Source organism: Loxodonta africana, chromosome 21 (genome assembly GCF_030014295.1).
Source record: "Loxodonta africana isolate mLoxAfr1 chromosome 21, mLoxAfr1.hap2, whole genome shotgun sequence".
Taxonomy (NCBI): Eukaryota; Metazoa; Chordata; class Mammalia; order Proboscidea; family Elephantidae; genus Loxodonta; species Loxodonta africana.
Window position 1 is genome coordinate 23,206,133 of NC_087362.1, and position 16,388 is coordinate 23,222,520.

At 39.0% G+C, this 16,388-nt stretch overlaps 1 protein-coding gene across 3 annotated transcripts in view; it reads left to right on the forward strand.

The window, feature by feature from the left end:
* Positions 1–14,949, forward strand: part of TMEM192 (transmembrane protein 192) — a 35,063-nt gene extending 20,114 nt beyond the window's left edge. For all 3 annotated transcript variants that reach the window (XM_003415839.4, XM_064273598.1, XM_023554961.2), the window contains one exon: positions 5,113–14,949. In XM_003415839.4, coding sequence (XP_003415887.1) covers positions 5,113–5,251 — 139 coding nt within the window. In that variant the 3' untranslated portion in view covers positions 5,252–14,949. The remainder of the gene's footprint in view (positions 1–5,112) is intronic.
* The last annotated feature ends 1,439 nt before the right edge of the window (positions 14,950–16,388 follow it).

Here is a 16,388-nt window from a genome sequence, read left to right on the forward strand (position 1 = left end):
CTGACTTTTCCCCCAGGGTCTAGACGTACGTATCTGGCAGTCTCACTAGCTGTCTCATCTCCACTTGGCTGCGTAAAATAGATCTCTCAACCTTAACGTGTTAAACAGACCTCTCCCTACCCCCATCCCTCTCCTCCTCTGTCTTAGTAAGTGGCATCACCATCCAGTGGTTGCTCACACCAGAAAGGTAGGCATCATCTTTGACTCCTGTTTCCCTCACCCCATACCGACTCACTCCAGGTAGTCCATCAGCAAGTCCAATTGGGTCTGTCTGTACAATATATCCCAAATCTAGTCACCGCTCACCATCTCTTCCCTGGATGTATAAGAGTCTCCGTACCAGTATCCCTGCTCTATCTCAGCCCCCTTGAGTTCTCCACGTAACAGTACATATACCAGTGGCCTCTACTTTGCCAAATCCAGTGAACTGACTCTCAGTCTGTGTATTTGCCCTCTCAATGACATTGGATGTCGTTAACCACTGCCTTTTTTGTGAAACTGCTCTTCCTGGCTCTTTGAGACTTTTTCAGTTTTGTTCCTGTCTCACCTGTCTCTCTTTTTTCAGTCTCCTCTTCTCCTTCTCGATTTCTAAAACTTGTTAGCCCCAAAGCTCAGGCCTAGGAGTTTTTTTCTTCTTTGTCTATACTATGTCCGTGGTTGTCCCCATCCAGCCGTTGGGTTTAAATAATTTGGAGCCCAATTTACTCATTACATCATCTGAATTGGATGCCAGGTTACGAGGGATTAAAGTCAGCAAGTGTTTTTTACAGGCTTGAGAAATTGACTCTGTCAATACTGATATACTAGTAAAAAAAGAAAACTATAGATGAAAAAAGGGATCACTTTTTAAAGTTGAAATAAACATAATTCAGTTTATCAGCATTTAGTAATGAGTCGTTTTTGAATTGGCTCTTAGGAAGTTTAACTGTTGTTAGACACAGGTAGAAAGTCGTAGTTAATTAGAAAGCCAGCTCTCTCAATAATGTTGACTGTGAGGAAGCATGCTGATTTTCATTACAATGTGAGATGTAAATAATAAGAGACAAATCCAAGATTCCTCATCTTGGAATGATTATTTCTGTCCCAAAGTCTGATCTGATGATTGTTCCAGAATCCTTTACCACTGGCTTCTTGAGGCTGGATTATACTCTCTTTGACTCTTACCATGTACAGAACTCATAGAAAGCTGGAGGTGTGCTTAGTGGATTTTTGATCATCTAATATATATATATATATATATATTTTTTTTTTTTGTCAGCTTTCACCATCATGATCTATATTTTTATTTAGTTTACTCTTTTTTTTCTTCATCCCATTCTTAATACAGGTATTCCCGGACTTAAGACCTGTTTCAGTTACTACAAACCACTTAACGACCATGTCACTCTCTCTTTTTTTTTTTTTTTGTATCTCATTGTTAGTAACATGTACTACATAAAATGTTGCTGTGTGTAATATGCTGATGTTATCGTTTTCAGATGTTTACTTGCACATGTTCAATTTTATGATTTATTGTTCAAAACACTGCCACATAGCAGGCTATGGCCTGATTTACAATGAAATCGATGTCAGCGCTGGGAGTCATAATAGAAGGTTGGGCAATGTTTAACTCTCATGACATATAACAGTTGAACTGTGCGTGCTCCCAACGGCTGTTAGGACTCCAAATTCATTGTTATGATACTAAGTACAACTTCGTTCCTCATGAGCACAATTAAATGTTCTGGAATTCCCATTCTTCACAATGTTACCCATAATTTTTTATGATCCACACAGTCAAATGCCTTTGCATAGTCAATAAAACACAGGTAAACGTCTTTTTGATATTATTTGCTTTCAGCCAAGATTCATCTGACATCAGCAGTGATATCCCTCATTCCATGTCCTCTTCTGAATCTGGCTTGAATTTCTGGTAGTTCCCTGTTGATATACTGCTGCAGCCAAATTTGAATTATCTTCAGCAAAATTTTACTTGTGTGTGATATTAATGATATCTTTTAGTAATTTCCACATTCTGTTGGGTCACTTTTCTTTGGAATGGGCACAGATATGGATTTCTTCCAGTCAGTTGGCCGTGTCTTTTCTTTCTTTCCTGTCTTTTCAGTGAACTTTTGCTTTCTTCAAGTCATCCCACAACTTGACTGGTCTTTGGTCATTAATGTTCAATGTGTTGAATCTGCTCTTGAGATGGTCTCCAAATTCAGGTGGGTATACTCAAGGTTGTATTTTGGCTCTCTTTTTTCAGCTGCAACTTGAACTTGCATATGAACAGTTGATAGTCTCTTCTGCAGCTGACCCTGTCCCTGTTCTGACTGATGGTTTTGAGCTTCTCCATTGTCTCTTTCCACAGAAGTAGTCTATTTGATTCCTGTGTATTCCATCTGGTGAGATCTATGTGTATAGTGACTGTTTATATTGTTGAAAAATGGTATTTGCAATGAATAAGTCATTGGACTTGTAAAATTCTATCATGCAATCTCCAGTGTTGTTTCTGTCTGTATTTTCAAACTACCAATGCTTCTTTCTTTCCAACTTTTGCATTCCAGTCACCAGTAATTACCAGTGCATCTTGATTGCATGTTTGATCAATTTCAGACTCCAGAAGTTGGTAAAAGCCTTCAGTTTCTTCGTCTTTGACCTTATTGGGTTGTGTGTAAATTTGAATGATAGTCATATTAATTGGTCTTCCCTGTTGGTGTATGGCTATTATCCTATCACTGACAGCATTGTGCTTCAGGATAGATCTTGAAATCTCCTTTTCGAAGGTGAATGTGATGCCATTCCTCTTCAATTTGTCATTCCTGGCATAGTAGAACATAGAATTGTCCGATTCAGAATGACCAATACCAGTCCATTTCAGCACACTAATGCCTAGGATATTGATATTTATGCATTCCATTTCATTTTTGACAACTTCAGTTTTCCTAGACTCATACTTTGTGCTTTCCATGTTCTGATAATTAATGGCTGTTTGCAGCTGTTTCTTCTTATTTTGAGTCATGCCTCATCAGCACATGCAGGTCCGGAAAGCTTGACTTCATCCTCATCATTAAGGTCGACTTTACTTTGAGGAGGCAGCTCTTATCCAGTTGTTTTTTGAGTGCTTTCCAACCTGAGGGGCTCATCTTCTGGCACTGTATCAGACAGTATTCCACTGCTGTTCATAAGATTTTCATTGGCCAATTTTTTCAGAAGTATACTGCCCAGTCCTTCTTCCTAGTCTGTCCTAGTCTGGAAGCTCCACTGAAACCTGTCCACCATGGTGACTCTGCTGGTATTTGAAATACTGGTGATATAGCTTCCAGCATCACCGCAAGACCATTCCTATAGCTTGATCTTATTCATCATTTCATACCATAAGAACATCCTTTTTAATTTGAAGCCAAGTTGTTCAGGTTTCTCTGACTGTAACATCTGTACCACTTATATGCCCAAAAATATATCAAAAGAAGTCATGCCAGTAAAAGTTGTAATATAAAAAAGAGGTAAGGAAGGCTCTAGAGATGAATATAAAGGTGAAGATCATTAGGGCCTATGATAATGTAAAGAAAGTTGGTGAAATACCATGTGAGGAATGGCTGTCTCATTCAGCGGTTTTGACAATCATTAAGGATAAGAATAGGATTTTGAAGGCAGCTAAAGGAGGTATTGGCATAAAATCACCAATTTAACAATGAAGAGGCAGGGACCAATCCACGAGATGGAGAAGCTGTTGATGATTTGGATAGAAGACCAAATCCAGAAGAGGATTCCTGTGAGTTTATTGACAATTCAAATGAAAGCATGCAGCGCTTTTGAAAACCTGCAGGAACAGCAAGGAGAAGATTACCTGCAAGCTCTTTAATGCCAGCAAAGGTTGGTTTCATCACTTCAAATGCAGAGTTGGATTACATACCATGAGTATAACTGGAGGAGCAGAAGTGCAGACATAGAAGCTGCGGAAAAATTTAATGATGAGCTGGATGAGATACTAAAAGATGAAAACTATCTACCAGAATGGATTTTCAACCTGGATGAAACAGGCTTGTTTCACAGAGAAGCGAAGTTGATGCCTGATTTCAAGGCATTTAAAGACAACCATGCTGCTGGTTGGAGAAAATGCTGCTGGGTTTAAGTTAAAACCTTTTCTTATTTACCATTTGTCATGGATTGAATCGTGTTCCCCACAAGTACGTGTATCAACTTGACAAGGTCATGATCCCCAGTATTGTCTGATTGTCTACCATTTTGTCATCTGATGTGGTTTCCCTGTGTATTGTAAACCTGTCACTGTGATGGCAATGAGATGAATTATTGGCAGTTATATTGATGAAATCTACAACATTAGATAGTGTCTTAAGCCAGTTTCTTTGGAAACGATGTATGCTTTTTAAAAAGCTTGTTGTAGTCAGAGTCATCTTTTTTATGATAGATCATCACTTGACTTGATTATTCTATGAGCCTTGTCTTGCTATTTATATTGATCACTTAGATTCAAGTTTTTATTTATGTATTTATTTATTTTTTAGTTTCTCATACAAAAATTTATACACACATGTTATGTGACCCTAGTTGTCATCCCTATAATGTGACAGCACGTTCCTCCTTTCTACCCCGGATTTCCCATGTCCGTTCAATCAGCTCCTGTCCTTTTCTGCCTTCTTACCTCGCCTCTGGACAGGAGCAGCCCATTTAGCCTCATGTATCTACTTGAGCTGAGAAGCACACCCTTCACGAGTATCATTGTATGTCTTATAGTCCAGTCTAGTCTTTGTCTGAAGAGTTGGCTTCTGGAGTGGTTTTAGTTTTGGGCTAACAGAGAGTCCGGGGGCTTAGATTCAATTATCGTACTCTAGCAAATTAGAATGCTGCTTAAAAAAAGTGATAATGGTCTTTTTAAAGCATTAAGAGTTGTATAATTTTTTTCTTAATTTCAAATTGAAATTTTTAAATTTGTTTTAAGAGTGGAAATTACTAACATAGGTCATGAAAGAACCTCATTTTGGAAAATTTCCAAGACAAAAAGTAACAAGTACAACTTACTGCACTGAAAATTAGTGTGGACCCATTTGCAAAGAGATTAATGAGTATTGGTGAATATGTGTAACCCATTCATATCTTGATTATTTGCAGGACTATTTCGAGCCTAGAAGAAATTGTTGAAAAGCAAGGAGACATAATAGTATACCTGAAGCGACACAATGCACTGTTGAGTAAGCGGTTATTGGCCTTCACTTCCTCTGACCTAGGCTCTCAGCCAGGTGGAATGTGAGACGCTCAAAGTCATCACAGCAATTGCAAGGAGAACCCAGAGAAATTTGGACCGACTGACTACCTGGCAAGCTGCCATAGGGCATTGTAGCTTTTGCTGAATAACATTTTACAATTTATGTTAGAAACCTGAATTTGGTTCTCACCTGTGTGGCTGTTTAGTGTGTAGGACCTGTGAATCATTTGAAAGGCACTTTGTAGAAACCTTATTAACTTGAAGAAAGTATCTGTTTTGTACATTTTGAAACGATTTTAACTCCTTGGTTTGTCTTAGAGTCGGAGATACAGTTTAAACGTTTCTATGGCCAACACTTCTTCCACATGACTTTAAGACCCATTGCCATCGAGTTAATTCTGATTAAGGGTGACCCCATGTTTTAGAACCCTGTAATAAGCTGGCTAATTACGGAGGAAGTCTGACATGACGGTCTATTTCGAACAGGGTTTTGATCAATTCAGTTCTTTCCTCTTCTGAAGCAATGAGAGAAGTCATTATTTTGTATGGTTAATGTGTTTATTTCCACAGAACCTTATCATGTATATGCTTATGTGTATTGGATGACAGCTTGGTCCAGGTAGTTCTTCTAGAGAATGTCCTCGCTGTAGGACTAAGGGTCTCATTAGGCGATTTACTATGTGAACTCCTACAGTTTTCCATTCTCCAGAAATAAAATATGATTACTGATGTTAGACTAAACAGTGCTGCCTGTTACATTGGCAACACCTTCCGTTGGCAATAGCTGCAGAATTCAAAGAAGAATTTACAACTTTGTCTTTCTTTTTGCCCTTCTTCAAGAAGTTGTTGTGTTTTCAGTATTGACTTTACATTTGTTGGATCAGTAAGTTCAGTTATAGGAAAAGGAATATTATGATTTTAAATCTGTCTAAAAGGAGCCCTGGTGACACAAGAGTTAACCACTTGGCTGTTAGCCGAAAGGTTGGTGGTTCAAACCCACCCACTGGCTCTGTGGGAGAAAGACCTGGCTATCTGCTTCCATAAAGATTGAAGCTTAGAAAACCCTTCAGTACATGTGACAGTTCACTCTGACATGTGGAATTGCTTATGAGTCAAAAATTGACTCGGGGACACCCAACAACAAAAAAGAAAAAAAAAGACACCTTTTTCAATAGGAATAAAATATATCCATTTAGTAAAGGTATTAAATATATCAAGTTCTCTGGATAAAGTGAAGTAAATATTTTTATGGGTAAATGGCATTATCTCTCCAGTGTTCTAGTGTGCCACTTTTTATTTGCCGTCAGCACCTTTACGTGCTGCCTTAGAAATACTTTTGGTTGAAGGCTTAGTATGGGAGAAGGGATATTTTAATTACGTAGGTGTTAACCTTTTTTGGCCATTAGCCAAATACTCAGCATTTGATTTGAAAGAGTTTTCTGCTAAGGTAAAGCTGATTGCACGTCACCTGCCGGTGACACAGCTGAATCCCCAAAATCACAACTTTCACAAGCTAAATTCAGGTGGTATCCAAGTTTCCTGACTTCTCTCTCCTTCCCTCCCTCCCTCTTTTTCTTCCTTCTTTTCTTCCTCTCTTCCTTTCTCTGTAATACATTCATCTTAAAGCCATTACCTTCTCTGGAATCTGTTTCTGTGTTCCAGAAGAGCCTGTAGACTTTGCCTTCAGCTATTTCTCTTCTCAAAAGGAGAACACTGGTGGTAGGTGATTCATTCTGATTTATTTTGAAATTCAGTTTGCATCTGTAATCAGTTTCTAAGCTTTATGGGATGAACTTTGGTTTACAGAGAAAAGTTGTTAAGTTAGGATACTTGGGTGCTGATGTGAGATAATCACCCATACTTATTTCTAAACTCAATAATGAACATTTCTAAAAATAAGTGAAAATCAAACTAAGGATCAGAACTAGGAAACAGCAGATGGATAAAACAGGCATTTAACTGTTAGGCATTTCATACACTAGGCAAGCACTGTGCTTTCCCTGTGGTGCAAAAATTAATAAGACAGACTCTGGCCTGTGGCTTATATTCTAAGGAAGGAGAGGTGCAGGATTTCTAGGCTCCGTGGAAAGTGAACTAATGGTACTAAGCCCAAGGTACTACGGGCACTCCAGGTCAAAGAGTACCCTAGTGGGTGGAGAGTTTTAGATATTCCAGGCAAATTAATGAGAAGCAAGGCAAAAAGACTACAAAGGATTGTAAGCAGTATGTGTAGCTTGAAACAAAAGTGTGAGGCAGGGCACCAGCGGAGAGGCGGACAGGGTCAGATGTTTGAGGGCCTTGATGCTATGCTGAGGAGCCTGGGCTTTATCCTGTTGGTAATAGGACCCATTGAAGGATTTCAAGCAAGGGGGTGACAGAGTCAGCTTTTGTTTTAGGAGGATCAGATTGCAGTACAATGTGGAGGAAAGATGGGAACCAGAAAGATATGCCCCTAAACTGCAGTGGGTGTAGTAATATTTTTATTATAAATATGTGTGTGTGTGTATATATATATATATATATATAGTGTTAATTTTGAGATTTTATTCAAATGGCAATAGCATCATGGCTTATTATAAACTTCTAAGTTCGTTTTTTTTAAATTGGTAATATTGAAAAGTACAGAGAAGAAAAAAATTATTTGAGACCCCACTACCAGGGATTATACCAATTTATACTGCTTGTTGTTCTTTACACTCACCAATCATGGCTGTTATCAGCCTCTTTAATCGTAGCTTGTCTGATGTATTAAAAAAAAAAGTCATTGTACTAATGAAGTTGAGCATTTTCTTCCCCCATAGTTTTCAGCTTTTCATAAATCCTTTGTGATGTGTATATTCAAATCCTTTGCTTTTTATTCTCCTGGAATATTTTTCTTTCTTAACAAATGTAATCTTTTTTTATAGGTATATTAAGGATTAAGGATAGTCCTCAGTTTGTATGTGTTGGAAATATTTCCTCATTTGTTTTGGGTTCTTTTTGCAATTGACTCCTCAAACACTGCAATCCAGAATCTACCTCCCGCAGCACTGGTGAAAAAGTTCACACCAGTGAGTCCCTAAATGCAACATAAGATGTCATCTTGTCATGTGAGAGCCACCAGTGACTTGAGTGGATTTTAATACCAGGCTTCTGCTATAGACCCCTTTCTTTCTACCAGGAATTCAAATCAGAGTTTTATTTGAATCAAGTTAACTCTTTCTCCTTTTTTATTGCCCCCCCCACCCCCATTTCTCCTAAGGAAACCTGTAGCATTGTTTTTTTTTTTTTTGAATAAATGACATACATGTATATGGAGCAACATGAAACTGTCTTGAATATATTAAGTGAAAAGGGCAGATTGTTGAATAATATTTATATATATAATGTCAGACATTCCCTTTAGGTTAAAAAATGAAGTGTGTGTGTGTGTGTGTGCGTGCGCATGTAAATTTACAGGAATTGATCCATAAAAATATAAGACAAACCTAGCAGTAGTTTACACTGGAAAGGGTATGTGACTGGAATAAGAGAATGAAAGGAGGAGAGGTGGAACAAGGGGAAGAAAATAAAATCAAAGGACTTTGGGCTTTTTATTCTGCTTCTGTATTATTTTTTTTACAGTGACTATTTTCTAATAAAGAAATGTTCAACATGTATTAAATTAAAAAATTCAAGTTACAACTCAGTACATTTAGTACAGCTTTTTAAAATAATAAATGGCAGACATACGAAGGAAAACCTGGTATTTGTGAGGAAAGATGGTGGATGAATGGGATATTCAAATTTACTGTTGCTTCCTCCTGCAACTCCACTAAAATGGTAGTAGAGGATTTTTTAAGGCATAAATTCACAATGACCAGAGAATAGAAGAGACAACTGTAAAAAATGTAGAAATTATAAAGCAGCAGAGCACACCATAGCATTGCCATAAATCCAAAAACTAAACCCATTGCCATCGAGTTGATTCTGACTTGTAGCGACTCTATAGTTTCCAAGGAATAGCAGGTGGATTTGAACTGCTGACCTTAACCACTGTGCCAGCAGGGCCCCTCCTGCTCAAAGTGTGGTCTTTGGTCTGTGCTGATCTGAAAACTACTACCAGTCCATGAGGGGATGAGGACCTGTGCCAGAATGTAAATCATCGTTGTTACTAAGCATTGCTCATCCCACTACCACTGCCGTCGAGTCGATTCCGACTCATAGCAACCCTATAGGACGGAGTAGAACTGCCCCGTAGAGCTTCCAAGGAGCACCTGGTGGATTTGAACTGCCAAACTTTTTGGTTAGCAGCCATAGCACTTAAACCACTACGCCACCAGGGTTTCCAAGCATTGCTTAGATCAGCTTTTTTTTTTTTTTTCCATACATTTTCTCAGTGAAGGAAGCAGTGTGTTGGTTTACATTCTGATGCAAACACCTTACCCTCTTGAGGACTGATAACGAATAGGATATTGGCTACTTTGAGTAGCACTGATCCATATAAACCATTCATAGGTCCTCTCCTCATACTCTCTCTTGAATGCACTTCTATCTGGCTTTCGACTACATGGCTCCAATGAAAATACTGTTGTCAAAGTCAGCAGAAACTTTCACATTGTAAGCCAATTCTCAGCCCTCGTTGTCACTCCACTGTTGATATCCTTTCTTGGCTTGGCTTCCAGGTCACCACAATCGTTTGGTTTTCTTCCTATCTTATTGGTGACTTCTCATTATCCTTTGCTGTTTCCTCTTTTTCTATATCCCTTTTAAAAATTCAGTAAAATTTACTGTTTTGGTACACAGTTCTGTGGCTTGTGAAAAATGCACAGATAAAGTCATATAACCAGTAATACAGTTGTAATGGGTTAACACTTGGGGATACTGGGAAAAGGTGAATGTATTTTGTGTGAGACTGTGGCATGTATACACCACCTGGAGGGTGGAACTCTTAGGACTCCTGATAGGCGTGCTGTGACCACCATTGGGCTGTGAATGAAGGTCCAAACTAAGGGGGCATTTCTTCAGGAACGTTTCACTCTTCAGGTCCTGTCCAGTGAGAAAGGAATACACCTGAAGTTCTCATGGGGTGACTAGGAAGTAGATGGGATGTGAGAATTCATCAAAACTGAAAACAGTCTTTGCTTTGCCTTGCAATTCTACCAATCCTATAAAAACATGAATAACTTGAACAAATACTCAAAGTTTATACAAAGGTGTTCTCTTTAGCACTGGTTTGAACTTCAAAAAATTGGAAACATTTGAAATGACTATTCTCAGTGTTGGCTGAATAAACCACTACGTACATGTTACATACAATATAGAAAGGAATATCAAATAGGTTTTAAAGAAGGCAGCACCAATGCATTAATATAGAAAGATGCATACAGTATATTGTAGTATGAAAAAAGTGAGTTTCGATATTAAATTCTCTTCCTACTCATTCTTCGCTGTAGTCTCAGCTATTTCCCTGGACCACTGGTCCACAGCACTGAGAATTTTATATTTTAGAAAACTGATATGGTACATAGATTATGTGTTAACATCTTCAGGAGGGTCTGGAAAAATCATTTCCTTCTTAATTAACACAATGATATTTATTCAGTAGAATGTGGAATACCAGTTGAGATGTTTCAACAAACAGATACAGCACTGGAGGCGCTCACTCGTCTATGGCAAGAAATCCGGGAGACAGCCACCTGGCCAACCAACTGGAGAAGATCCATATTTGTGCCCATTCCAAAGAAAGGTGATTGAACACAGAATGCCAAAGTTATTGAGCAATATCATTAATATCACACGCAAGTAAAATTTTGCTGAAGATGGTTCAAAAACGGTTGCAGGAGTACATAGACAGGGAACTCCCAAAAATTCAAGCCAGTTTCAGAAGAGGACGTGGAATGAGGATTATCATTGCTGATGGCAGATGGATCTTGGTTGGAAGCAGAGAATGCCAGAAAGATGTTTACCTGTGGCTTACTGACTATGCAAAGGCATTCGGCTGTGTGGATCATAACAAATTACCGATAACATTGCAAAGAATGGGAATTCCAGAATACTTAATTGAGCTCATGCAAAACCTGTACATAGAACAAGAGGCAGTCGTTAGAAAAAGAGAACACTGCATGGTTTAAAATCAGGAAAGGTGTGCGTCAAGGTTGTACCCTTTCACCATACTTATTTAATCTGTATGCTGAGCAAATAATCTGAGAAGCTGGACTATAAGAAGAAGAATGCAGCATTAAGATTAGAGGAAGACTCATTAACAACCTGCGCTATCCAGATGACACAACCTTGCTTGCTGGAAGTGAAGAGGACTTGAAGCACTTACTGATGAAGATCAAAGACTACAGCCTTTAGTATGGATTACATCTCAAATTAAACCAGAATCCTTACAACCGGACCAATAAGCAACATCTTGATAAATGGAGAAAATATTGAAGTTGTGAAGGATTTCATTTTACTTGGATCCACAATCAAAGCCTATGGCAGCAATAGTCAACAAACCAAAGGACTTATTGCATTGGCAAAACTGCTGCAAAAGACCTCTCTAAAGTGTTGAAAAGCAAGAATGTCATTTTGAGGACTAAGGTACGCCTCACCCAAGCCATGGTATTTTCAATTGCCTCATCTGCATGCAAAAACTGGACAATGAATAAGAAAGACCAAAGAGGAATTTATGCCTTTGAATCATGATCTTGGTGAAAAATATTAAATATACCAGGGGCTACCAGAAGAAAGAACAAATCTGTCTTGGAAGAAGTACAGCCAGAGTGCTCCTTGGAAGTAAGGATGGAGAGATTTTATCAGGAGGGACCAGTTCCTGGAGAAGGACATTATGCTTGGTAAGGTAGAGGGTCATCGAAAAAGAGGAAGAACCTTGATGAGACAGATTGACACAGTGATTGCAACAATGGACTCAAACAACGATTATGAGAAAGGCAGGGGACTGTTCTGTTGTACATAGGGTCACTATTAGTTGGAACCGACTGAACGGCACCTAACAATAACCACTGAATGTCTGTGTATTCAAACTAAATGGGAAGTTAAAAAGATACGTAAACATCACCATATCTTCTGACGTTTTGCCACCAAATCCACCTTGTACCAAGTTTATAAAAACCTTTTTTTTAGTGCATTTTGGGTTTCAGACTTGATGGTAAGGCCTTGTTGGCTCTGCAGTTAGGATACCGTGTGACCTGGGTACCAGCATCTACGAGGCCCCTGCATCCTGCCTCTGCTCACATAGGTCCAATCATTATCTACTCTGATTCAGAACGCTTCCAGGTTTCCCAGATCCTTCACCGGGCTCACAGGGCCCCTTACTGCCTGTCCCTCACCCACTTTTCCAGCTTCATTTAGCACCAAGAGCATCAGCCCCAGTCTTGCCTTCCACTTTCTCCAGGTTGAGCTCCCTCTGGCCCCAGGCCCTCTCGTCCTCTGATCAGTTTTCTTCATTAACTCCTCTTTTCTTCAGATCTCACCCTCACTCCCGTAACCCAATTCCATGGTACAACATCTGGCACTTGCCCTTTGTAACACTTAATGACAGTTGTAATTTTTGGTGAGGTCCAGGTCTGCTCCACTAACCACTATGTGTAAGATTTAAGTTTTAAAATTAATAGAGATACTCAGGTTTGTCATGCATAAACTCAGTTTATTGCAAGGTAGACATGGCAAGGCACCCTAGTGAGACCTCGCAACAATTATTGTTAATCTGACAGGAAAAATTTATCTTGATTTAATGCTTTTTTCCCTGATTATGAGTTTAAGAATTTGTCCATTTGTTAATTTGTATTTCTTTCATGAATTGTCTGGAGGGCTCTCTTTTTTCTTTAACTTTTCTCCCACTTTTCTTACCACTTTTTAAGACATGTATTTGCAACTATACGCAACTGTCTACTGGGCGCATCCACTTGGATTTCTAACTGGCATCTCCAGATTCTCAGGTCGAAGGTAGAAATCTTGATTTCTTCCCAGCCCCCACTCCCAGGAACTTGTCCTTCTCCATTCTTTTCCATTCAATCAATGGTACCTACATTCTCTTAATGACTAAGACAAAAACCTAGGAGGTATATTTGATTTACTCCTTCTCGTAGCCAGTGCATCTGTGCATCTCATTGTCTTCCCTTCAGACTAAGTCCCTGAATTCTGATATAACCCCTCCTCCTCCCCCCACAGACATATATACCTGGGAACACCTTTTCTGGGTTACTTGGCTGTGGTCCCTCCCCCAAGATTGTCCCTCCCCTTCAGAATCACGGTGTGGGATATTTTGGGTGGAGTCTGTTTGGCTTCAAGGTCCCTAGATAGGGTAAGTGGTTTGTCATCGGCTGTTAAACTAAAGATTGGTGATTGGAACCTACTCAGCTGCTCAACAGAAGAAAGGCCTGGAAAACTGCTTCAGTAAAGATTACAGCCAAGAAAACCCTATGGAGCAGTTCTATTCTGTAACACCTGGGGTCACCATGCATCAGAGTTGACTCTATTGCAATGGGTTTGTTCATTTTTTGGTTTGGCTTCATGTGAGTCCTGTTGAGATAGAAGATGGGTCGAGAGTACTGGCCAAGGGCACATTCTTAGGAAAAAGAAGTATGAAGGGACAGACAGGAAAAGCAGTCTGTCAAAAGAGAAGTAACGACAACTAAACAAGGTCAAGTTTCTGAGGGATCAAAACAAGTTAAAAAGGGACTGTTCAAAATAATATTAAGCCAGTAATAGAAACTGATTAAAGTTTAATATATGATTTGAAAATTGGGTTAACATTTTAACTAGGGAGTCAAAATGTTCCAAAGATAAGAAAACTTCCAAAAATTCTTATACCCCATCTTATTAACATTGCCTTGGAAAAGGACCCAGGGACAGTGTTTACATAATAACAATTTACCCTAAAACACAGCTTTCACCCTGACCCTGGAGCTCCTGTTGCTTGAAACTGACTGCACATAGATAATTCTTCAGAAGAGCCCAATGCCCAAGGCAAAACAGTCTTCACTAAGCTGCTTAGTAGGCTATTGTTTGACTTAAAGGTGACTTTAGGAAACCAGTCAGCTCAAGGCTCAAGGTTCAAAAGGACATCTAAGGGCAATGGCCTGGGTAAGTTATCCAACCTCCATGGACCCTGGATATCTGAATTCCAGGAGAATTAAAACTGTTTCTCAGAACTGAAAAAATGTTCATTGGACTCATAAACCAGATCACTGATGAATTGTGTTGACTTCAACTCATGGTGATCCCATGTACAACAGAATGAAACACTGCCTGATCCTGAGTCATCTTCACAATCACCGGCAAGTTTGTGTCTATCATTGTAGCTATTATGCCAGTCCATCTCACCGAGGGACTCCCTCACTTTTGCTGGTCCTCTACTTTGCCAAACATGTTTTCCTCCAGTGATTGATCCCTCCTGATGACATATCCAAAGCAAGGGAGTTGGACCATAAGGTTTTTTTTTTTTTTTTAATTGTGCTTTAAGTGAAAGTTTACAAATCAAGTCATACAAAAACTTATATACATCTTGCTGTGTACTCCTAGGTGTTCTTCACCTAATGAGACAGCACACTCTTCCTCTCCACCCTGTATTCACTGTATCTATTCAACCAGCTCCTGTCCTCCTCTGCCTTCTCATCTCGCCTCCAGACAGGTGCTGCCCATGTATTCTCATGTGTCTACTTGGGCGAAGAAGCTCACTCCTCATTAGTATCATTTTCTGTCTTACAGTCTAGTCCAATCCCTGTCTGAAGAGTTGGCTTCGGGAATGGTTCCAGTCTTGGGATAACAGAAGGTCCGGGACTTTGACCTCTGGGGTCCCTCTAGTCTCAGTCAGACCATTAAGTCTGATCTTTTTGGACCACAAAGTTTTTATTGGCTAATTTTCAGAAGTAGATTACTAGACCTTTCTTCCTACTCTGTCTTAGTCTGAAAGCTCCACTGAAATCTGTCCACCATGGGTGGCCTTGCTGGTATATGAAATATTGATGGCACAGTATCACAGCAACACCTAAGCCACCACAGTATGATGAACCGACAGATGGGTGGTGGACTGATAATGATGCATTAGTAGAAATAATTTCAGCAGACTGATAGGGGTAAAAGCCAGAATGCCTTACGTGTTAAAAACAAAATATGAAAAAAAAAAAAAAAAACCCTTGCCATCAAGTCAATTCAACTCATAGTAACCTTATAAAATTAATTAGCCCAAATCATGAAATCAAAGTGGAATAATGGATTTTTTTTCTGTTAATTTGCATCTCAGAAGGTTGGTAATTCCATCTCAATTCTGCTCTCCCACCTATCGGATAATTCCATTTAGCTATTGCCCCCGCCGTGTAGATGAAATGGTTGGAACTACAGAATTTCCCCACCTACAGGGTTTTGAGTCCAAGAAGGGTGGTGATTTCATCTTAAGAGTGAACCTGAATGTTTTCAGTTCCTGCAAACTGTAAGGTTCTCCACCTATTAACTGAAAGGTTGGCAGTTGAACTCACCCAAAAGCACCTAGGAAGATAGGCCTGGTGATCTGCTTTGGGAAATATCACAGCCTTGAAAACCTTATGGAGCAGTTCTACTCTGCACACATGGGGTCGCCATGAGTTGGGATGAATTTGTTGGCAATTAACATCCATAACCACTTAGATATCAAAGGATGACTTCTTAATACAATGAATTTCATTATATTTACATATTTTTTTCAACAAAAATATATGATTTGGGCCCTGAGTCAAACAAACTCTAAAAAAAATAAAAAACTGTGAGCAGCTTGGGAACTTTGAACACAGAAGGGATATTTGGTGATATTGGAGTTACATTTAATTTTTTAAATGTGATTATGATATTATGATTTTTAAAAGGTCTCATCATCTCTTAGAGGTAGATATTGATGGATTCATTAGGAAATGACCTAATGTCTGTGATTAGCTTCAAAATAATCTAGATTGAGAGTGGGGTTGTGTGGCGGAGGGGTGGGGAAAACCAGATGAAGAAGATTGGCCACATGTCAATGACTGTTGAAAATAAGTGATTCATGGGAGTTTATTATCCTATTCTCTTTGCTGTGTATGTGTTTGCAATTTCTGACTACTTTAAAAAAATAAACAAGTATGGGAAAAAATAAGCATATATATAAATTACCCAATACTCAGAAATTGCCTGGAATTAATATCAACATTATTGCTATATGAACAGCATAGAAATAGTTTAAAAATAACTAAATGTGCACACAATA